Here is a 24,149-nt window from a genome sequence, read left to right as displayed (position 1 = left end):
TGTTTGAACATATTTCCGAGTATGTTCGAACACATTTCAATACGTTCGAACATATTTCCAAGTACGTTCGAACATATTTGCGAGTATTTTCGAACGTATTTGCAACTATGTTCGAACGTATTTGCGACTATGTTCGAACGTATTTGCGACTATGTTCGAACATATTTCAATACGTTCGAACATATTTGCAAGTACGCTCGAACATATTTGTGAGTATGTTCGAACGTATTTTCGACTATGTTCGAACGTATTTGCGATTATGTTCGAACATATTTCAATACGTTTGAACATATTTGCGAGTATGTTCCAACGTATTTGCGACTATGTCCGAACGTATTTGTGACTATGTTCGAACATATTTCAATACGTTCGAACATATTTGCAAGTACGTTCGAACATATTTGCGAGTATGTTCGAACGTACTCGCCAGCCAAAAATGTTTACTCCACATTGGCAGCTCTACGCTTCTGTAGACAGTAAACTTCAACTGGGGGCAGAATTAAACAGCTTGAAGTCTCATTTTAGAATAATTTATTACTATGTCAACCTGCTGATTGTTGTGAAGTGAGCTTGCTTGAGTTCAATGCCACTAGTATACAGTGCTCAGATTATCTCACATTTTTGCTCACAAGTCAAATATAAAAACTGGCACGAAGCTCGTATTAAAAAACAAACAAACTTGCAAGTCAGGTCACTTGTATCTCAAGACACCACTGTACTTTGAGACGATCTCAAGTTCTGAACTGTAATAAATAATCATTTTACGGTTTTGAATGGACTAGACAAGATTGAATTTGGTGATCCGATTATATGCGTTTCTCTGTTTTCCTCATTTGTAAAGGTGCAAACAAGTGGTGGGGTACTCACAGAAGATGACCTTGGTAACTACAGCACAGTCCTGCAGCAGCCAGCACACATCAACTATCAAGGTCAGTCCCGGTTTCATTCTCTATTTCCATTCTTTTATTTTTGCAAAAATCAGCACAATTGACATGTTTATGATGTTTATGAAGGACACCATGTGATGGTGGCTCCAGCACCCCATGCAGGTATTGGGCTGATCGCAGCCCTCAACATTCTGGAAGGTTACAACATTACCAGTCAGGTGCCCAGGAACAACACATATCACTGGACTGCAGAGGTAAAGGAAGGAAAAATGGAAAAAGAAAGTTTTTTCTCATTTGACAGCTACTAGATACTATTTTCTATCTATTTCTATTCATCTATTGTCGTCTTCCAGTCGTTGAAAATTGCCTTGGCCCTGGCGAGTGGCCTAGGCGACCCCATGTTTGACACGTCAGTCTCAGAGCTCGTCAACAAGATGTTGAGGTACGCATTGCATTCGTCTGCTGCATTCAAATGCTTGTTTTCTGTCAGGCTCGTTCATCATAGAAAAGTTGCGTGTCCAATCTGTAAGCAAAACACAGGCGTCCTTGCTCCGCCAAATGATCAGCGACTCTCAGGCCTTTCCCGCCAGCCATTACACCCCCTCGTTTAGTTTGGAGGACGGCGCAGCAGCTGCTCAGGTCCTGGTCATGGGTCCGGATGACCACATAGTCTCAGTCGTAAGGTATGCGTTCATCCAACGATGGCTTACTTGGATTGTTTTTACTCAAGAGAAAATAGTGACATAGCATATTTTGTTTTTTTTAGCTCCCTAAATAAACCGTTTGGCAGTCGGATAGTGACTCCTTCAGGAATCCTTCTTAACAGCCAAATAATGGCCTTCTCTTGGCCTAATAAAAGCCAAAGCTCCACACCTAACCCTGTAAGTATGACTTAGTAGTGGTGCCTTGGGATATGAGTTCAGTTTGTTCCATAGCCACATTTGTATTGCAAAGTAATGGAAATTCCATTAAAAACAACAACAAAAAATCTTGTAATGTGTATTTTAATGAGAAAAATGTCACTGGTATAATGTCAATATGATTGGCTGCTGCATGCAGCGCTTCATAGCCGCAACTCTCTAATATATGCAGAAGATAAAGGCTATCTCAATGGTTTTCAGTCTGTTGGTTAAAGGGTTTAAGCACTGCAACATAGATGCTAATTAGCATGAGCGTTAAGCTAGTGGCCTGAAAGGCTAAGATAGGCTTGTTTTACACACACAAGATGTTTTTGTTTAGTATGACAGTAAACTTCTACGGAGCCCCGCCTAAGGTGACATGGTAGGAAAAAAAAAAAAACTTTGCGTGCCCTCGCAAAAAAACTTTGCGTTCTCTCTCGCAATCTTTCCGAGGGAGCGCAAAGTTAGTTTTTTTTTTTTTCTACCCTGTCACCTTAGGGGCTCCGTAAAACTTCCACTGTGAGTGACATTAAACATCCATCAGGGTTTCTGCAGGTCTCATCAAATCTAATTTAATGCTTTTTAATGCTGTTTTTTTTCCGTACCACATACACACGTGTACATACGTACATATATGCATATACCATATATATATTAGGGCTGATTTCCATAGTTAACTCGCAATTATTCATACATTATTATCACATTATATCTGTTCTAAATGTACAATAAAATATATTTTTCAATTTTTTCATACTGTTGTATAATTAACATAAGTGGATAAATATGGTTACCAAATATAAATGTGGTTGTATCTTTTAGTTCATTGAAACAGTAATTTTAGTCATTCATAAAGTTAAGATTAAGAGTTAACAGGCATGGTTATAAGGAGTGAGAAACATTGTCATAGATTTGTGTAGAGGTAATTTTCTGCCACTAGGTGGCAGTATTTCATGTTGGATGTTGGTGACAGGAACACTTTTTTTTTTTGTTTTGTTTTGTTTTTTGTTTAATTCAGAGCAGGGGCGGCACGGTGGTCGAGTGGTTAGCACGTCCGCCTCCCAGTTCTGAGGACTCCGGTTCGAGTCCTGGCTCCGGCCTTCCTGGGTGGAGTTTGCATGTTCTCCCCGTGCCCGCGTGGGTCTTCTCCGGGTACTCCGGTCTCCTCCCACATTCCAAAGACATGCATGGCAGGTTAATTGGGCGCTCCGAATTGTCCCTAGGTGTGCTTGTGAGTGTGGATGGTCGTTCGTCTCTGTGTGCCCTGCGATTGGCTGGCAACCAGTCCAGGGTGTCCCCCGCCTACTGCCCAGAGCCTGCTGAGATAGGCGCCAGCATCCCCCGCGACCCTTGTGAGGAATAAGGTCTTAATTTGATCCAAATCCATTTAATGACTTTAAATGCTTTTTTTATTTTTTATTTTTTCTGAATTGTTCATTTGCCAAACTGCTGCTTATTGTGTGTTAAGTTCAGTTCACTGTCATCATACAGCCCTCGTATATCCAGTTTGAGTTCCCAAGTCAAAGAAAAGTGGGGTCGCTCGTATCTCAAGGCACCGCTGTACTTTCTAATGCTGGATGTTGGCTTCTTATCCGCTTCTGAAACATGGTCGATTCCATTAGCATAACAGCCTCCAGCCTGGAAAGCGACCCTTGTCCTTCCTGATGCCCACTGCAGTGAGGCCATCCAACGGCGTGTGCGGTACATACGTTGCGGTTGGATCCTGCAATGGAGCCAAAGCTCTTAGTGGCATCACACAGGTGATTCGTTTACATGACAAGTCTGAATTATGAGTCTGGGGTATTTTAAACCTTCATGCTTTTTTTTTTTAATTTGTGTCATGTTTTTCTTATTTGTCACAGGTGCTGCTTAGTGTTTTGTCCTCACGTAAAAACATGAGTGACAGTTTAGCATATGGTCGACTCCACCCACAGCTGGAGCCGGACACCCTACTGGTAGACTGTAAGTTTTTTTTTTCTTTTTTTTTTTCTACTCCCATCACAAGCACATATTGTGGAATCTCTTCAAAAACTCTACGCAATGCATTTTGTGCTATTTTTTTCATGTCATTTGCTAATTTGTACACAATGCTTCTTAACTCATTCACTCCCAGCCATTTTCACAGAAGCAATCCCCTTCACTCCCGGCTGTTTTACTGGATTTTGACTGATTTTGCAAGGTCCACAGAATATTGTGTTCTATTGCTATAAAAACATGGAACCTATGAAAAGAAAGATTAAAGTCTCTTCTTTCATCAGGAAAAAAAGTATTTCTAACCTGTTTCCGTTTTGAAGTAAATAGCATTAGAATATAGCTAAATTTCATCATTATTCACAAATCTATTTAGAATTGTGAGTATTTGAGCTTTTTTTCCAACATGGCCCTGGTTGATCTCTTCTACTCTGTTGCCACCTGCTGGCCGTTTTTGTAATAACTACCATTTCTTCAACCGTTCTTTGCAGTTGAGAGGCTGCATCAAAGCCTTCTGTATGCTCTAGCATTAAAAAAACAACAACTTATAAATACGTCTTTGGACACTTAAAACATTTCAAATAGAACGTATTTATACGTTTTTGGGAGCAAATTAGTTACACTTGTGTTTAAGTCAGTTTCAGGGAGTAAATATTGTGTTATTTGAAACTATATTGACAATTGCAACAAAGCCCAATTTGATCAATCTTCTCTTACAGCTGAATTTCTAGATGAAGATGTTAAGCTGCTGCAGGCCAAAGGCCACAGGGTTGAGAGGATCGATGTTTTGTCCTTGGTAGAGGGCACCCGGAGAACTAATGACCTCATCATTGGAGTGACGGACCCCCGTAGTTCTGATGCCGCAGCGCTCGCAATGTCCAGGATTTAGCTGTGCTGCTTATTCATTTTGGACACTGAACAAATTGAATGGCAATGGACTGTTTCTGGTGAAAACTAAACAGCTTCACTGCAGGTTGAGATGATCGGTTGATTTTAAGGAAGTAGTCAAAGAAACCCTTGTGGCATACAGTTAAATGTTATCTGTTCTTCCCCACAAAATGACATTCCCGTGTCTGCTGAGCACATACGACTAAGAAAAATGTATTCATCCATTCCGATTCATGTTCATCCAATCATGTTCATCTACAATTAATCTTAGACTGCAGAAAATAAAATAGAACCTTAAATACTCAAAGAGCCATTTGGACCAGCTCACAGGGAAAAAAAAATCACTGGTAGCCACAAAAACTTTGGTATAAAAAGTGACGATAATGCTAAATATACCGTTGTTTTTTTTGTTTTGTTTTTAAACTTGTACTATGTATAAAAAAATGTTTTTCATTTATTAAATCAACAAGTTGCTACAGAGAACATCATCATTTGAAACGAAACACTCATTATTTCTTTGCCAAAGTCACAGCAGAAGGAGTTTCCAGAGCCACAAGCGCTTTGGAGCTACAAGCTGCAGACCCCTGTGATCGAACAACAATTGTGCAAATGGTGCAAAGTTCTCAAGCACTTAAAAGTGTCTAGTAGTGCACTAATACTAATCGTCACTCCAACAATAAAGCCAAGCATTTCAGAATTGCTGTACACTAAATCAAACAAAAAAAGAAAATTAAGTGATGTACACTTGTGCTTTGCATTGTTATTTGACTGACTGACAAAAGTTGCCAGAAAAATGTCATTCACACAAGTTACTGTATGTAGATGTACATTGTTTTTTTTTATGCATGCAACAACAGATTTTGGATTTATATATGGAATTATTTTAGTATTTTAGGCTGTGTAAATAACGCTTAGATCAACAGCTTTTAAGTTCTTAACGTGGTTCTATTTTAGTGATAATTTAATCTTAAATTGTGTAATATGGCTTTGCTTGTTTTATTGTCTGGAGCGTGCTGTGCACACATTTGCAAAATATGTGAATAATTTTGTGATTGTTTTCCATACAAATAAACATCCAACCTCATAAAAATGTGCTTGAAGACTGCTCTATTATGTGTGTATATTTAAATGAAATGAAATTATCCCACTGATTGAATGATTCTGTACTTTTATGTTGTCAGATTCTATGTGGACATATTTCGTTTGAAATGACGATCGCCGTTTATGCGTCATTCTTGTTTAATTTTGAAAGGCTTCAACGGAAATGCTGCGCGTGCTCAATGCCGTGCTTTTTGTTATCCCTGTTTTGTTAGCTAATTTAGCTAGCAGATGTCGACAGGTCGAATTTATTTTCACAAAACTATGCGTGGTAAGCCGTTTTCTCATCTTTGACTAACCTGCCATGAATAACACGTAGCTGATGTGCTAACCTAAACAAAAAAGAAAGGAGAGGCTGATGTGTGCCTTTTGGAAGCATCCGCGGTGAATTACCTGCTCGTCGCTAGCCTTTGCTAATTGAAGCTTGCTTGGTCACAGATTTGACCTGTTCCATAAGCTTACATAACGTCATCTTCATCAACCAGTTATCTTTACAGTGAAGTAATGCAAAATGGATGAATCCATTTTCTTATTGATACTGTGTCTTACGCGTACCGAGGATTTTGTGCCGAGGCCCGCTACTGCAAGGCCGATCATTTCATCCGTGCTATTGTTAACAATATCTTTCATTAATCAACATATCACCTCAACGTTACAAACTTACACCTCATATAAGTGCAACAACACATTTTTTACTGTCAGCAATATTTGTTGCTTCTGAGTGTCGCAAATGAGTGAGCAACTTAGCATTTTATTTTGTAAGACTGGTTTGAGTACTCGAGTATTTCATACTATTTCATACACTGCCTTTGGTGTGTATGTGGACAAAAATGTTCAAATAACTTTAATCTGACATAAGTAATACTAAGTAAGAATGTACAGAATTTAACCCCTAAAAATCAGGCATTGCTTTATTTTTGAGCTACAAACATGTTCTAGGATTCTTCCGGTCAGGGTTTAATTACGGTAATTGTTCGTCTATTACCGATCATCCATGAGTGAGATTGGACGATACCGATTCGGATCACATGGATTAATTGTACATTTTTCAATTTCTGAGTTGCTCGTTAACAATTATTTGAATAATCCGTCAAAAAAAAAATTTTGTTAATCGATGAATCAGGTAGGTTAAAAAAGTAAATTCTATCCAAATTTCCATTTTTTATCATACGGGGAGAGAGGATGCCACGCTGCACTCAGGCTGGTCTCAAAATATGAGCTGCAGGTGATCGTTTTTTTGTTTTTTTTTGTTTTGTTTTTTTTGTGTGTGATCCCATCGCAGGGCATCTTGAACCTGTGCAGGCTACAATGAAATCTCAAGACTGCGAGTTACTGAATCATCCCCTGAGCGTTTGACAATACCAGTGGTCCTCAGGATTATAATTGCTTGTTTTTCTAATGTGGAATTTTAGCATGAAACGGTTCAGACGCCACTCCCAGACAAAGAGGAGGATGGCTCATCGAGGCGATCCACCTCAGCTGTCCCAACGGAACGAGGACCTGGAGGGTGACAGCGACTCGGATTTGGACTCGGGTGTCGGCGATGAGGTTGAGAGTTGCCACAGAAGCCCTGAGACTGAAGAGGACAAGCACCAAGATGCCACGGAAGGCAGCAGTGGGGCGGGAGCACATTTTACCGTTTTTGTTGCTTTTCAAGGGAGTATGGACGACGAAGACTTCACAATTAAACTTGATACGGTCCTCAGTGGTATACCCAACATGCTTGATATGGGTTAGTAGACGCTATTTTATTTAAACGCAACATTCTAATCAACCAATACACCTGCCTTTAGCAGGGACCGACCAACAGAACATGGTTTTGTTTTTAGGCCAATGGCGATTCCAATAATATTTGTCAAAAAATAAATAAAATTAAAAATTAAAAATGAATACAATTTCCAACGTTTGTACAATATATGTGTTTTGGCTCATACCAAAATGGAATTTGTATAAATGGGCTACACCATAAAATTGCAGTATGTTTAATGAAGTAATAAAACTTTTCACCATAGCATTAAAATCTACAGCGCTTGTGAAAGTATTAACCCCCCTTGAGCTTTTATTTTTTTATTTTTTTTAACCTTTTGCCACATATCAGGCTTAAAAAAATAAAAAATTATATATATATATATATATATATATATATATATATATATATATATATATATATATATATATAGACGAATCAGTACCAAGTGGGAGGCAATTGTGAAGTGGAACGAAATTCATACAATATTTTGAACTTTTTTTTTTTTTTTTTTTTTTTTAATTATATATATATATACAAATATGTGACTGAAAATTAGGACATTTTGAAATTGTTCACCCCCTTTTCTCTCAGTGCAGCCAACTGACTCCATAAGTTCTCTGATTTCTGAATGATCCAATGTTGACCAAAATAACTGATGATGATAACTAGAGTCCACCTGTGTGTAATTTAGTCTCAGTCATCTCTACTGTGATGGTCTCAGAGGTCTGTTAAAAGCATAATTGGTACTTAATTGATATAGCACTTTTCCATGGTAGCAAACGGCATCATGAAGACCACGGAACACACCAGGCAAGTGTGGGATAAAGTTGTGGAGAAGTTTAAAGCAAGATTACGATTTAAAAAGATTTAAACATTTTACGGAGCACTGTTCGATAAACCTTACTGAAATAGCGTATCAGACCACTCTCCCTTGAAAATTTAAACTCTTATGGAGAGTACTGATCTGAAATACAGCCCATGATTACTGTATGAACTGCAGAGATCCACAGTTAAGGTAGATAGGACAACTATTAGTGGCACCCTGCACACACAAAAAAAGCCGTTACTCAAAGAAAACATGTCGCCCCCCCCCCCCTCCCTGATTCTGCGCCATTACTACCGGTAATAGACTATCAATAGTATCATTTATCCATAAACTTGCTATAAGGTAGCGTGAATACTCCCGGTCCACACGATGACAATGTGAGTGCGACTGCCACCTACTGTAGTGGATATGCAATTACTTTTTTATTTTTTGCAATACTACAATACAGCCTGTTCCCTGATGTTATACATGCCCCTTATGGCATCAGCAAAAAAATAAATTACAAAAGTAAATGCATATTGTAATGCGCGGTGTAGCCAGATAGAAAAAACTGGAGAGCAACAAAGGAACTGGAAGTCCAGAGACTTACTTTATTGAAAGAAAACAGGAAACAAAAAGAGTGTGCTTCTCAGCGCTACCACACGTCAAATCCATGGCGTCAGCCATTGATGGCCAAAATGAAAAAGTGCTGCACAGGCACAACAAAAAGAAGGAGGCGCCACCCTGTGGCGTGGTGCCACACTGTGGATTGTTATAGTATGTTTGAAGCCTGAAATGTGGCAAAAGGTTCAATGGCGGCGAATACTTCCGCAAAGCACTGTATTCCCCATCTTAGTATCGAGTGACTGCATGTAAGTTTAGTCAATAATTGAGCAAGTAAATTGTGTTTATATGCAATTCTATTCACATTACCTGGTTTAGGATGAATCATCTCCAAACTGAGAATTGGCTTCATGTAGATTTTTTTTTAAATTTATTATTATTATTGTTTTAATGGAGGTGGTGGTTTCACTGTATTTTTTCTTCTTGTCTTTGTTCAAGTGAAAATCACAACTGAATTTCAGATAGGCCTACACTGCAACCGCAAGTTGTATTGTGCCCTCTTCTAGAATCAAAGACGCTTCAGCCACAGCATGTCGAGCCGTGGAACAGCGTGCGTGTTACATTCAACATTCCGCGGGATGCCGCTGAACGACTGAGGCTGCTGGCTCAGAACAACCAGCAGCAGCTCCGAGACCTGGGAATTCTTTCAGTGCAAATCGAAGGTTGGATACATAGAGTGGTTATTGTGTATACGTTTATTGCGTCACACAGTCTAAGATAACAATGCGTTAAGCAATAAATGTTTCCTCTTTTGTTCAGGAGAGGGGGCCATCAATGTTGCAGGGGGACCAAATCGAGGACAAGAAGTTCGAGTTAATGGACCAATGGGAGCAGCTGGCCAGATGAGAATGGATGTGGGGTTTCCAAGTCAGCCTGGTGCAGGTATTGCTGCCATTTTGTTGCTACAATGAACTGTTTTACCTGGTCCTATTGAACTTACGTTATGGAATTTTCCATCTCAAGACATTGTATTTTTTTTTAAATTGATTAAAATTCATTATGCATACAGGGGTGTATAGACTTATACATCCACTGCCGTTTAATATGCTACTTTTCCACAAGTAGGAGTGAGGATGGCAAATCCTTCGATGGTCCCTCCAGGTTCAGCTATGGCAGGGCAAGCACAAGTGGCAGGCAACAGCGGACAGATGCATCCGCGTGTTGCAAGACCATCTTCACAGACAGGTTTTTAACGGTCTTTAACGTCTTCAATGCATGTACTTAGAGATATTTTATAGTAGGGCTGGGTTTAAAAAAAACAAAAAACAGAATTGATATTGAATCAATTTTAATTTTCGAGCCTGATATCGATTCATAAAACCATGAATCGTTTATTTTAATATCTCTTTTCCCATAAATTCATAGGAAAATATTTTAAAGGCCAACGTTTTTTTTTTTTATATCTAACTATAATTCTGAAAATATTTTCATCTCAGCCTTGCTGATGTCAATGTTTGTGCAACGCTTAAAGGGATTACACCACAAAACGGCTCCTTGCCGCAAGGAATCATGGAGGAGGAGGGGAGATAGAGAAGAAGAGTGAGGAAAGAAGGGGAAAAAAAACCTGGGCTGGTTTCAAACCAGGCACTTGCTGCTTGCAGGGCACCATACTATTCGTTCAGTTAGGTTTAACAGTGCAAAAGTTTTACTTGTAGTTTACACAAGTGTCAGCCAGAACCTTTGTGGGATTTTAAAACAGCCAATTGTCATTGCACTTTCGCATTGCAAATGTGAAGGATAATTGATTGCTTTGAATTCATTGGACAGAATGTTTACTGTTAAAGGCTCATTTTGTCACTATCCCATGGAGGTCTCAGAGAAAGTGGTTTAAGTGAACATAACATATACTCCTTTCAATTTAATGAAATCATTTAACCAGTTATTGCCTCCGAAAAACTTAATTTGGAATTTAATGTTTGTGGAGTTTTTTTTATCATGTCCTTGATATTTAACAAGAATTGATGTTCCATAATCAATCAATGTTGGATTGAATTGAAGTGAATCAAATAAAACAAAAAACAAAAAACTGACCTCTCGTGAATCGAAATCAAATCGACTGAGGAAATTAGAATCGATACCCAGCCCTATTGCGCACATTTTATTTGGACACCACCACTACTACAATTGGCAACATTGTACATTCTGTCATAGATGTCATGGACTCAATGATGCCAGGCATGTCAGTTCAGCAGCAGCAGCAACTTCAGCATCAGCAGGCTGGTCCCCACGGCCCCATTCCTTCCCAGGCCGCTCATCACATGCAGGCGTTGCAGGCCGGTCGACCAATCAACCCGGCCGCTTTACAGCAGCTTCAACAACAACATCACCATCAACAAGCCCAACAGCAAGCGCAACTCTCGCAGCTTGGGCCCAGACCTCCATTCAACCCGCAGGGCCAAATGACGATGCCTCCTGGCTGGAACCCCGCCCAAGGAGTCCTCCAGCCTCCGGCTGCCCAAGGGGGTCCTGCCTGGAGGAAGCCTCCACCTCAAGCTCAGATGGTTCAACGCCCTCCTTCCCTTACTACAGTCCAGACGCCCAGTCACCCGCCACCGCCGTATCCATTTGGTAGCCAGCAGGCGGGTCAGGTATTCAATGCTATGGGACAAGGGCAATTGCAGCAGCAGCAGCAGCAGCAACAACAGATGGCAATGGCTCAGTTTGCTGCACCCCAGCCTAAAGGTCCACAAGTTGGCCCTGGTGGTGTAGTTGGACCACCGAGACCTCCTCCACCCATTCCAGCCACAAGTGGCCCACAGGGGAATCTCACTGCCAAATCCCCGGGGTCCTCGTCATCTCCTTTTCAACAGGGTTCACCTGGAACTCCCCCAATGATGGCTCAGAGACCGACAACTCCACAGGGTTTTCCACAGGGTGTCGGCTCACCAGGACGGGCAGCCCTCAACCAACAAGGTAACATGCAGCAAGGATTCATAGGAATGCCCCAACATGGACAACCTGGAACACAAGTTCATCCAGGTCGGTAACTTTTCTTCTGTGAGTATAACTTAAAGTAACGTAAAAATAAAAGAAACTGATATCATACTGTTTACCATAAGTAGTACAGTGTTCCCTCATTTATCGCAGGTGTTACGTTCCAAAAACTACCCGCGAAAATGGAATTCCTTGTTGATTAAAAAAAAAAAAAAAAAAATCCCATTAATTATTTATATATATTTCTTCGTTTATTACATGTTTTTTATTTTGGTATGATTTTTACTTTATTATAAATGCTTTTCCATTTGTCTTGTTCTTTTTTCATATACATTCATTTTTTTCCATTAAAAGTATGTTTTGTTTTGTTTTTTAATTTACTAATTACAGTATACATCACTGTATATTTTTTTTTCATTTGTTATATATGTTTTTTTTTTTTTTTTGGTATGATTTTTAGTTTATTATGAATGATTTTTCATTTATTTGTTTTTGTTTTGTTTTTTTCATTTAAAGTCTCTTTTTTTTTTTTTTTTCTTAATTTACTTGTACAGCACAGTATATATTTTCTATCTCCGGAATGTAACGTTGTGGAGCGACGGGACATACATCATTGGAACGGTCTCGTCGAGATGAATCTGCGGATGCCTGTATGTCCCCAGTAGGATGTAGGGTTCGAGAGATACAGCCGCGCAAAGACCAAAAAAATAAACAAACCAAAAAGCACACTGTAAAAATCTGCAAAACAGCGAGGCCGCGAAAGATCAACCCACGATAAACGAGGGAACACTGTACTTGGCATTGCCATATATAAGTCAATGAATCTTGACCACAGGTATGCCAAAGCGGCCAATGGGCTTTCCAAACCCAAACTTTGCCCAAGGTCAGGTGGGCACAAGCACGTCAGGAGCCGCAGGTGGGGGATCAAGTCAGCAGCTACAGAGCAGCCAAGCAATGACTCACACAGGTAAAATGCCCTTATTGTTCTAACAATAAGTTTTTCTTGTTTGAACGAGAAACATTCTCCTTAGGATGAGAGCGGTATCTTATTTCGCAGACAAAACATCAGTCATTTTAAATGTTCCTCAGGCACAACATAATGGTGATGACATGCAAGTCAAGCAGCATTGTCCTTATAATAAAGTCCCAGGTGAAAATAAATTTTCATTTTCACTCAGAATTGCAACCGAAACGAAATGGAGTTATAATAGGGTGCATCAAACATATGGCCCGCGGTCCAGATCACGCCCACAAAGGGGTTTAATCCGGCCGCGAGATGCTCTGACGACCAAAATCAAAACAAATTTGTAATTTCACATGCAATCCTCAGATAAGCAATGCAATTTGTACATGGATTTGATCTGGGTGTCATTATTTTACACACAACAAAGTTAATTTTTGTTGGGGAAAAAAAAAAAAAGTAAAATAAAATCATTGACCAAAATAAGTCCAACATAAATGCGACACACATTCACCTCCTGGTAACACAAACACCTGTGAAATGGATTAAGGTCTATAACTTGGTTAACTGTGGCACACAATGTATTCTGGGAACAATATATATGCAAACCAGGTAGGTATAACACGTACGGAACTCATACGGGCAAAATGTTGCCGCGTTCAATTTGCATTTGTGTTATTTTTTTGAACCATTTATTTACTAACCTTGCTCTCGAGAGCGACGTTCGGACCAATCACAGAGCGACATTGTGTTTGGGGGCAGGATATGCAACTGTGACAAAACTGTGACAAAGCGCCGCCGCCGGGGCTAACAAACAAACCTAACATGGACGAATGGACGCGGCAATTAATTCTGTTCTCGCAGAATGACTCCCCGTCTCCTTGTTGAATGTTGAACAGCGAGGGGCGCTTCATGCATTTCTAGCTGGTAAGATGTTTGTCCTATTCCCCCCTTCGGCAAGAACGAACACAAAATTTTCACCCATCGCCGTGATTGGTTAAAACAAACATGGTAACATGGCTCAGTTCCATGATTTTACTGGTCCGCATCGTCCAATCAGCTCAAATTATTGTACAGCATGTCCCGCCTTTCCCGACCAAATTAACGTGGTGAGGTAACATATGGATATTGCGGAGAACTCACTTGAGTGAAGCACATATCCATCTAGCTATTGCCAGGTTATATATTTACAGTTGAGCCCAGCAATTTAGGGCTGGCTTGCAAATATAGAGAGAAGAAATATGTTTAACTGACGCCAATTATTTTTAAGTTATATACCATGATTTTACTGGTCTGGCCCACTTGGTCCATCATATTTCCGAGCTAATATGACTCCCATACTAACATGCAGGGGACTACTTTCTTATCCGAACAAGAAATGTTCTCATTTTCAGTTTCTCATTTTTCTCATCTTTCTCATTAGTTTCTCCCACATGAGAAACATATTTACATTGTTTACTTTGTGGCCACTTGAATGTTCACGCAAGCATTATTTAACAGTCAGGCTGCGTGCTAATTGGTGTTAACTTTTATGTAAATTACCAATGTTCTTCTTCTCTATTTGCATCAGGAATCCAGCAGTCATCCTCCACACCAAATTCAATCCATGCCCAACCCAATGTTATGGGTGTACAAAGTGGCATTCCAGGTCAGTCCCCTGGCACAGCTCCTGGGCCTAGCATGGCCCAGCAACAACAACAGCAACAGCAGCAGCAACAGCAGCCAGGCATTCAGACCCCGATGTTGGGCCTCCAGCATCAGGCCCAACCCGTGTCCTCCTCCCCCAGCCAGATGGTTCAAGGCCAGGGTGGAGGTCAGACTGTCCTCTCAAGGCCCCTCAGTCAAGGGCAGAGAGGAGGGATGACCCCACCCAAGCAAATGATGCCTCAGCAAGGCCAGGGGGTGATTCATGGGCAGGGTCAGATGGTTGGAGGCCAAGGGCATCAGGCAATGCTCCTGCAACAACAACAGCAGCAGCAGCAGCAGCAGCAAAATTCAATGATGGAACAAATGGTTGTAAGCCAAATGCAAGGCAACAAACAGGCATTTGCAGGAAAAATGCCCCCCGGGGTCATGCCTGGCCAGATGATGCGTGGGCCCTCACCAAACATTCAAGGTAACATGGCTCAGTTCCAGGGCCAGGTTGGCCCGCAGCAGATGACGCCACAACAGCAGCAGCAAATGGCTCATCTCCAACAACAACAGTTACAACTGCAACAACAGCAACAGCTTCAGCAGCAACAGCAACAACAACAACAACAACAACAACAACAACATCATCAACAGATGAATCAGCAGCAGCCTCAACAGGTTCCACTCACTGCCAACCCGAATCAGATCATGGGTATGCATGGGCAACAGTTGAGGCTTCCTGCTGGTCACCCTCTTATCCAGCAACAGTTGCAACAACAGCAGTTACAGCAACAGCAGAAACAGCAACAACAAGTATTGCTCCAGCAGCAACAGCAGCAGCAACAACAGACAGCTCAACCACACCCACATCAAATGGGAGATCCCAATAGTGGGACAGGCGATTTGGGGGCCCAGCAGATGGTCCCTGATATGCAGGTACAGCAGGCACAAGGCATGATGGGGGGCCCTCAGCACATGCAAATGGGAAATGGACACTTTGCGGGTCACGGCATGAACTTTAATTCCCAATTCCCGGCTCAGGTTCCAATGGGGGGACCTTGTGCACAGGCAGGTGGTTTTCCTGTCAGTAAAGATGTAACATTGACAAGTCCACTGCTGGTAAATCTGCTGCAGAGTGATATCTCAGCCAGCCAGTTTGGACCAGGAGGAAAGCAAGCGGGTGGGAGCAATCAGGTCAAACCCAAAAAGAAGAAACCTGCACGAAAGAAGAAGCCAAAAGATGGAGAAGGGCCACCGCAAGTTGAGGGACCTGGGTAACCAGTTTTATTGGCGACAAAAAGCCAGTTTTCAAAGACTTTGTACAGTAATATTATTATTATTCAAGTTGATTTGTTTTTCTTACATTTTTAGAGGTCTGGATGTGACTGGTTCTATGGAGGATTCTGAACTGCAAAATTTTGGTGGCGAACAGAGTTTGGGCCTGGAAAACTCAGGCCCCAAGCTTGCTGACTTTCCCAATAGGCCTTCAGGTATTTAAAAATTGTTTCATTCATTTGAGTATTGTTAAATTCACTGGATTAATTAAATAACAGGATTGACAGCACTGACTAATATATGACACACATTTCTTTTGTCTTTTTTTTTTTTTTTTTGCAATAAATGTTTGTAAAACTTTGGCATGATTTCAGATTACAAAATAAGCTAAAACTAAGAGTGCGTGGAGCAAATGCTAGTTATGTTTAGTTAAATACAGTGGTGGGTTAATGCGCTTCATATAGCCAGTGATGTAAAGTTTCTTACTATGTCTAGTCGCAACATTCTTTGTATATATGACATGTTTCCATTTCATATCTGTTCGCCCCAAGTGTTCCCTGGTCAACCAGGTGATCAAAGGATATTGCAGCAGGTACCTATGCAGTTCATGCAACAGCAGCAACAAAAACAACACATCCAACAACAGCAGCAAATCCAACAACAGCAGCAAATTCAACAACAGCAAATTCAACAACAACAAATTCAGCAACAACAACAGCAGCAGCAGCAAATTCAACAACAGCAGCAGCAGCAGCAAATTCAACAACAGCAGCAGCAGCAGCAAATTCAACAGCAGCAGCAGCAAATTCAACAACAACAGATTCAACAGCAGCAGCAAATGCAACAACAACTACAACAGCAGCAGATGCAGCAGCAGCAGATGCAACAGTTGCAGATGCAAGGTCTCCAGAATCCTCAAGGGCAGCAGGGCATGACAGGACCACAGACCACAGGTCAAGGCCAACCCCAGGTACACCACCAGCTGCAGCAGCAGCAGCAGCAGAGTCAGCAGCAACATCTACAACAGCAGGTGATTTTATTGAAGTATGTTGACATTATGCGACAGATATCCAATAATTTAATCTTGCTTGATTTAAACCCGAACTGCAGCAACAGCAACAGATGCTGATGATGCTTAAGATGCAGCAAGAGCAGAAAAATCGCATGTCCACTGCGCCAGGAGGTCAACTTCCACCTCGTGTCATTAGCAATCAACCTGAGGCGCAGAGACTCCCTGTCTCCCAGCAAGGGAACATGCCCGTCATGATCAACCTTCAAGGTCATGCAGGATTAGCGCCGTCACCTGACAAAGCAAGAGGGATGCCCCTGATCATAAATCCCCAGGTGAGAGCAAGTGGTGAACTCATGGGACTTGTTACTCAAGAAAAGACTTAACTATTCAAGAAAGCTACATTTTGTAATGTCAAATGTTCGACATAAAGCAGTGGTTCTTAACCTGGTTTGGATCGAACCCCAGGTGCTTGATGAGGGGAGACCAAGGCATACACCCGACTCAAATGATTCGTGATGATGCGCCCCACTTGGGGATCATAGGCTGCAGGTGCTGCAGGGATTTGTTGCGCTTATTAGTTGACGTGACTGTTCTTTTGACTCCATACTATGTTGAGCCAAAAAAAAAAAGTGGTGGGACGAATATGTACCATTTGAATTTGCCTGTATAACCGTATAAACGTATTGTGTTCCACAGGATTCAATTCTGGGGCCTGTGCTGTTTTATTGTATTTGCTACCCCTTGGCTTACGAAAACAGCGGTGATTGTTTTAAAGTGCTCTTTAAATATAGAGTTGAGTTGAGTGATGGGAGTCAGTGTCTTAACTGCATGGTTTGCAATGCCAAATTGAGCAATTCTAGTCCAGCGCAACAAGCTATCAAGCAAAACTTTAAGGAACACTTCCTGAAGCCATATTCGATGGAAAGGCTACTCTCCCTGTTCATTTTGTTTACCAATAAACCCTATAACGTCTTGAATTTGAAAGAAAAAAAATCAATAAAGAAGGATTTGGTGAATGCGCTTAGGAAACTGGTGGGGTTCAGTATCCAACAAGGTTAAGAACCACTGACTGAGTACTAACGCTAAGGGCTAATTATACTGTGTGTGCAATATTTGTATTGGTCAACTCTACTGTGTTTTGCATTTTAGCTTGCAGGTGCTACACGACGAATGTCCCTTCCTGATTCAGGACAGGGTCCCCAAGGCACTGGCTCTGATGAGACTATCCAACCGAAGCAGGACAGATCAAGTGGTGCCGAGATGGGCATGCAGTCTGGAAATGGCGCCCAACAGATGATGGCCAACCAGGGTTCCACGCCGCATGTGATGAAGCAAGGCTCTGTTCCGTCATCAGTGGCCCAGCACACTGGAGCCAGTCCCCAGCAACAGTTGCCCGCTCAACCTCAACAAGGAGGACCCATGTCCGGCATTCATTTCCCTAATGTTCCTACAACTTCACAGAGTTCACGACCAAAAACTCCCAACAGGGCCAGCCCCAGGCCATACCATCACCCCCTCACCCCAACTAATCGTCCGCCGAGCACTGAGCCCTCGGAAATCAACCTTTCGCCAGAAAGGCTCAATGCTTCGATTGCAGGGTTATTTCCACCTAAAATTAACATTCCTCTGCCACCCAGGCAGACAAACATGAACAGGGGATTTGACCAACAGGGCCTTAACCCAACAACGTTGAAAGCCATTGGACAGGCGCCTCCCAGCTTAACTTTACCAGGCAACAACAGCAACAATGGAAGTGGTGGAAATAACACAAGCAACAGTCAACAAACTTTCTCTACTGCTACTGGTGGAGGAGGCACTAAACCAGACAAGCAGTCCGGAGGACAGAGTAAAAGGGCAAGTCCTAGCAATAGTCGTAGGTCAAGCCCAGCTTCTAGTCGCAAGTCAACCACACCAAGTCCTGGAAGACAAAAAGGGGCAAAAGTCGCCATCACATGCCCTCTCCAACCTCAACAGCTGGTTAATGCTCAAGGGCAAACTATGATGCTAACACCAAATCCGGTAAGTCAGTTAAGTGGCAACATGGAGACACAACAGACCCAGAGTCCCTTCCACGGTTTACAGGGTAACGCTTCAGAGGGCAGCCGAGAGAGTCAGATCATGATGGCATCCGAGCAACGTCAGATATCTCAGCCTCAACCACATCCTCAGCCTTTGAGGGAGTTATCGGCTCCCAGAATGACAAGTCCTCGTCTTCCCGCTCCTCAGCAGCCCAAATCTGACTTGGATTTGCAAACTGGGACAATCGAAAGGCAGCCTACACACAAAGTGCCACTGCAGGACTCTGGAGGATCGGCGGCTGTCAAGGCTCCTCCCACTACGCTCAACCAGCTTCTGGACGTCCCAAACAAACATCTTCGGACTGTGCATGGTAATATGGCTCGGGAAGCTATAGCAAAAGACAGCTCCAAGTCAGCCATGGATCCTGAGAGGCAACTTCACTTTAATACTCAGAGTGCAGACGTGCCGGCCCCCATTTCTACTTCTGCCACGCTTATTGAATCAGAAGCTAGACCTAAGCCTCCTCTGTCAACTCCTATTAGCAGTCACAGCATGCATCCTAGCGTGACCTTCAATACCACTCCCAGCAATATCCAAAACCCTTTGCCATCTCCTGGTATCAGTTCCAGTCTAAGTACAACCACTAGCCTTTGTCCGACCTTTACTAACACTAATATTGTCCAGAGTGTAAGCCCGAAACCCGTTACTTCCACTCAAGCCAGCCATTCGTTAGCCGTTAGCAGCAGTTCTACCACCAGCTGCAGTCCAAGCCAAGCCAGTGTGATGCTGAAACCCGGCATGGGCCCCAAACCTATTACAAGTGTTCACTCTGTCATACAGATCCCTGCTTCATCCAGTTCCATTTCTCCCAATCAGATCACTGTATTTGTCACACCTAACCCAATGACCTCGGCAGCAACATCTCAAGTTCCTGCGTCTATGGTCTCCACAATGGTGACTCTTCCCAACAAGAATATTCGGCCACAGGATATCCGGCATCAGACGCCTGTAACGCGACCACCTCAGTTCATCACCACAACGCCTGTTTTTATCAACCCAATTTTCCAAGTCCCAAGTACATCTAATACCACAGTCGTTTCTCAGTCAGTCACCATGATGGGGCCTATCCAAGTATCCACTGCAAACATTCAACTTTCTACTGCCCCGAGTTCTACGCAGTCCTCAGGGGCAAGCTCATCTCAACTTGCCCGAAGCACTGTTGGACAGCTTCAGACTGTCACCAGTGTGTCCTCAGCCACCCCGATTGGTGCTCATTCAACTCCTCAGCAAATCAGTTACGGGGCTGTTAAAATAGACAATATAGGTGAAGCTCAGAAATCAAGTCCACTAGTCAGCCAGCCATCCCATCCAAGTCCTTCAACGTCCTCTTCTTTTCAACCTCACATTGCCTCTCCGCCTTGCTCAAGTCCTAACACACTTCGAAAGGGCCTCGTGTCTGCCACTCCCACTTCCCAGTTAAAAAGTAAGCTGGCGCACGTGACCGTAGCACTCTCTGGAACAGCTGATTCCCAGATACCAGCTCAAGTGTCCAGTGTGGCAGCTCCACCACATGTCCTCCACCCTTCTGCTAGTCCTGTTATTCCAACAGAAGCAGCAGTGGCCCACACCACTATTTCCACTCCAAACCTTACTACACCAGCAGTCTCCTCTTTTGTTTCAGTTCTTAGTCAAGTTACTGCTCCTACCCAGGCGCCATTGCCTCCTACAGCTTCACTGTCAAACTTCACCCAGTCTGCAACGTCTCAAAATCCCATCGCCAGTGTAGTTGGTACCAGCACTGCAGCCTCATCTACCACCTTGGTCTCTACAGTCAGTCCGGTTCAAAATCCAGTACCATCTGTGCTTCCAATTGTTGCCATGCCTGGACTGATTCAAGAGACTCCACCCACAAATTCATCTGTCGCTAGTGTCAGCAGAGTTCCTCTTTCTCAGACGGGACCTGTGTCTTTTGAGCCCACCATTACGCAAGCAGTGGCCCCTGCTGAAACTATTCAGACTATGCCAGGTAAATACAGGTCTTAAATCAGTTGTACTGGATGCTTGGTACTTCTGCGTCTTCAAACGCTATCCCATATTGTTCTGCAATTCTTTCTAACTCCTGTATGAGTATGTTTTGACTTTGTCTATCTGTTTTCTCTTAGAATCTGTTCAGCAAGATGTTCCACAAGAGCCTGTTGCTGTTGAGAAGACCAGTGAGTGTGTTACTTTATGCCAGTTATGGGGTATATGCCACGGAAGAGGCGGGACATGATTTTGCACATCAGTTTGTTTCCGGTCCGGGTTGCGAATGTGCAACCGAGGGGCACAAAGTCGGAAGCGCAAGTATTTTTGCGCAGCCCACACGTCGCAAACCGAACCGGAAACAAACTGATGTGCAAAAACAGTGCCGCATCTTCCGTGGCATATACCCCATTCTTAACCCAGTTGGAGGTACTGAAAACCTCACCAGTTTACTTTGCATATTCACCAAACCCTTCTATTGAAGAATAAAATGTTTTTTTTTGTTGTTTTTTTTTCAAATTCAAGACATAGGTATAGGGTTTACTGCTGAACCAAATGAACAGGGCGAGTTGCCTTTTCATCGAATCAGGCTCTCTTCACCCTGAATTCAGAAAGCATTGTGTTCCTGTATTTGCCACCTCCAGGCAGCATAACTAATTTACTCCCAGACATTTTCACTGAAACAATCCCCTTCGCTGCCGGCTGTTTAACTGGATTTTGACAGACTTTGCAAGGCCCACAGAATATTGTGGTCTATTGCTCTAAAAACATGAAACCTACCAAAAGAAAGATTAGAGTCTCTTCTTTTATCAGGACAAAAAAGTATATTTCTATCTGTTAATGTTTTGCAGCAATTAGCACAATATATGTAAGTTTCATCATTATTCACAAATCTGCGTAGAATTGCGAGGAAATCAGCTTGTTTTCATCATGGCCCTGGTTGCGCTCTTATACTCTGCTGCCACCTGATGGCCGTTTTTGTAATTAGTACCATTTTTTTTCACCCATTCTCTGCAGTTGAGAGGCTGTATCAAAGCCTCCTCTATGCTCTAGCATAAAAAAAAAACAAAAAAACATGAACGTCTAAATACATCTTTGGGACACTTAAAACATAAAATAGAACATAATTATAAGTTTTTGGGAGCAAATGAGTTACGGACGTGTTCCTTTATTTTATCTAGATAACGCAACTCTATATTTATGGAGTGATTTAGAAGCAATCACCGCTGTTTTCTTAAGATATAGAACCCAGGGCAACAGACACAATGAAAATAGCAAAGGGTCCCAGAATCGAACCCTGTGGAACACCATGCCTTCCGTTATATTTGTGAACTCATATTGCACATTTGTCCTACCATTTTCTTTTTTGGCTCGACAGTATGATGAAGGGATGCCATTAAAAAGAGATCACACGTCGTACGATCACAAGTCGACATATTGAGCGCACCAAATTGCCTGCAATAGGCCAAGTAATGAATCAAATGTGTGTTTTGACCTCTGCCGAACCCGAGGTTTGATCGAACCCAGGTGAAGTACCAGTTTGATGCAGATAAAGGGTGTTTTATTATATCTCTTTTGCAATTAGGTGACATGTTTTTTTTTTCCTGTTCTTTCAGGTGAAGAGGTCTTGACAAGTCCTGATCAGGGGTAAGATTCCTCATACCACAACTGCTATTGTTGCTTTTTGACTAAATGTCTCGCTGAATACATAAGGAAGTGGGATTTACGAAGATATTCATTAATAATTTTCTAATAATCATCTCTAATGATCTAAGTTGGCCGAAGACTTGTGCTCTTGAGGAAGAAATGCTTAGAAATTTCTAACTCGACTGAAACTCAGGGAGGTCATGTGGTTTGCCAAGTTGGGTATATGGTGAAAATCAGTGAGCCTCGTGGCCTCGGCACATCATGGTATGTATGATGAGCATGTACCAGTCTACTAATACCTACAGTAATGCATGTCTCAGGTTAAACCTAATGACGGCGCATCACCAAATGAGTTTTACACCTCCGCTGACCTTCATGGCCTCATCTCTTTTCTGGGGATTGTATTAATATGGTTTGGAAGTGAAGCCATGATGTTTGTGCAGCACAGTTGATAGTTTACCGCTGTTTTTCCACTTCTATCACAGATGGGCAAAGAAAAGAAAGACGCCCATCAACTTAGTTCCAAGGTATGTATTTGAACATGTTTGCGCTGCAAAGACACAAGCAGTGGTCATGTTGACATAGTGGAGCTGTCGGGATGAAGACGGACAGTATCTGTGGTAGATGAGGAAAAACAGCAAAGTCCTGCGTGGTATTCTATCTTCCTGAGTAGTGCGGCGTTCAACTCACCCCCTCTTTAATCACGCCGTTTTATTGTCTTCTCTGTTTTTTGTTTGTTCGTCTTCTATCTGCTATTCCCAGGGCTGCTGTGGAGAAACCCAAGGGGCCGAGTAGACGCAGCTCTCGAGCAGAGAAGGAGGTGGAGGAAGAGCCAGTCGCAGAAAGTGGCGTCAGGAAGAGATCAACGCGGCCTGGAACATCTGCCGCTGCTGTTAAAGGTAACATGAACACAAGTTCATAAACTAACGCGTCAGACTGTTGACTGCCATACTTCATTTAAACTACATGCCACTTATTTACTTTTGACAGAAACTGGAGCCAGCCCCACTCAAGCCAAGCGAAGGAAGTCGAAATAGGAGCACTCGTCTGCTTTTTACCACTGTTTGTTTTATGCTGTGAATAACTTGATTTGGATGTCTCTGGTCCAGCGTATGATTTTTATTTTTTATTTTTTAACTCGAGGAAGAAATCGTGTACAGATTGTTTAAAACATAATAATTATGTATTGTCCATCCTGTAATGTGAGATTGTTGTTAAAATGTGTGCAAATAATAATGTTTCGTTCCATGCTGGATTAATCATGTTTAGACTGATAATGGAGCTTGCCCTGTTTGCAAAATGATATTAAAAGTGAAATAAATTTTCTACTGCATTTGGCCAATGTGTCAAATGAATGTTATTATTATTATTATTGGTCTTATTTTACTTACAATATACGTTACCGTGAGGCATCGTTGAAAGCAGATTTGCTCCTTGGATGCTCCTTATTATACATTAAAGCCATCCAACGAACTCTTACTCTTAAAATGAAGCATTGCTTTACCGCTGGCGAGACTCGGATCGTTTACTGGGCCGACTGATTTGTCATTCTGACTTTCGGAAATATTGTCGAAGGAAGCTGCAACTCTGTTCTACAACAACAACAACGCTTTGATAATTCGGTAGTTGTGTAGTTTGTTCGCGCATGCGCAAGCCGTGTCAGTTCGGACATTGAAGCAGAAGATTCCTGCAACTACTCATAAAAACAAAGCTGGTACTCATCGT

General features: G+C 42.1%; 2 protein-coding genes and 1 long non-coding RNA gene across 7 annotated transcripts in view; 2 read left to right on the top strand and 1 right to left on the bottom strand.

The window, feature by feature from the left end:
• ggt7 (gamma-glutamyltransferase 7) overlaps positions 1–5,738 on the top strand; it is a 12,065-nt gene extending 6,327 nt beyond the window's left edge. For all 3 annotated transcript variants that reach the window (XM_077513494.1, XM_077513496.1, XM_077513495.1), the window contains exons 9-16: positions 842–929; positions 1,014–1,141; positions 1,241–1,329; positions 1,418–1,570; positions 1,654–1,768; positions 3,409–3,546; positions 3,649–3,748; positions 4,477–5,738. In XM_077513494.1, coding sequence (XP_077369620.1) covers positions 842–929; positions 1,014–1,141; positions 1,241–1,329; positions 1,418–1,570; positions 1,654–1,768; positions 3,409–3,546; positions 3,649–3,748; positions 4,477–4,646 — 981 coding nt within the window. In that variant the 3' untranslated portion in view covers positions 4,647–5,738. The remainder of the gene's footprint in view (positions 1–841; positions 930–1,013; positions 1,142–1,240; positions 1,330–1,417; positions 1,571–1,653; positions 1,769–3,408; positions 3,547–3,648; positions 3,749–4,476) is intronic.
• On the bottom strand, positions 167–24,149 carry LOC144014020 (uncharacterized). Its single transcript, XR_013282385.1, has 3 exons — positions 23,816–24,149; positions 23,115–23,314; positions 167–3,509 (listed from the first exon to the last, which is right to left on the bottom strand). It is a non-coding gene; the product is annotated as an uncharacterized LOC144014020 (long non-coding RNA).
• On the top strand, positions 5,890–23,784 carry ncoa6 (nuclear receptor coactivator 6). Of its 3 annotated transcripts, none has more exons than XM_077513490.1 (17): positions 5,890–6,014; positions 7,156–7,475; positions 9,429–9,584; positions 9,682–9,804; positions 9,988–10,107; positions 11,074–11,901; positions 12,692–12,823; positions 14,388–15,723; positions 15,821–15,939; positions 16,276–16,754; positions 16,835–17,068; positions 17,886–20,781; positions 20,918–20,968; positions 22,394–22,424; positions 22,910–22,951; positions 23,187–23,323; positions 23,415–23,784. In XM_077513490.1, exons 2-17 carry the CDS (start codon positions 7,157–7,159, stop codon positions 23,459–23,461), a joined length of 7,050 nt encoding a protein of 2,349 aa, XP_077369616.1. In that variant the 5' UTR covers positions 5,890–6,014; position 7,156; the 3' UTR covers positions 23,462–23,784. The 3 variants fall into 3 exon arrangements, with proteins under 3 accessions (XP_077369616.1, XP_077369615.1, XP_077369617.1); XM_077513489.1 differs by having other exon boundaries at positions 9,985–10,107; XM_077513491.1 differs by lacking the exon at positions 22,910–22,951 and having other exon boundaries at positions 9,985–10,107.

The sequence above is a fragment of the Festucalex cinctus genome, chromosome 2 (genome assembly GCF_051991245.1).
Source record: "Festucalex cinctus isolate MCC-2025b chromosome 2, RoL_Fcin_1.0, whole genome shotgun sequence".
NCBI classification, from domain to species: Eukaryota; Metazoa; Chordata; class Actinopteri; order Syngnathiformes; family Syngnathidae; genus Festucalex; species Festucalex cinctus.
This window is presented reverse-complemented; position numbering and strand designations above follow the sequence as displayed.

Bases quoted from the DNA above. Each gene is read 5' to 3' on its own strand.
- ncoa6 (XM_077513489.1), top strand. From the start codon at position 7,157: ATGAAACGGTTCAGACGCCACTCCCAGACAAAGAGGAGGATGGCTCAT. The intron at 12,824-14,387 runs GTAAAATGCCCT...TATTTGCATCAG, and splicing joins CCAAGCAATGACTCACACAG to GAATCCAGCAGTCATCCTCC. The intron at 23,324-23,414 runs GTAACATGAACA...TACTTTTGACAG, and splicing joins ATCTGCCGCTGCTGTTAAAG to AAACTGGAGCCAGCCCCACT.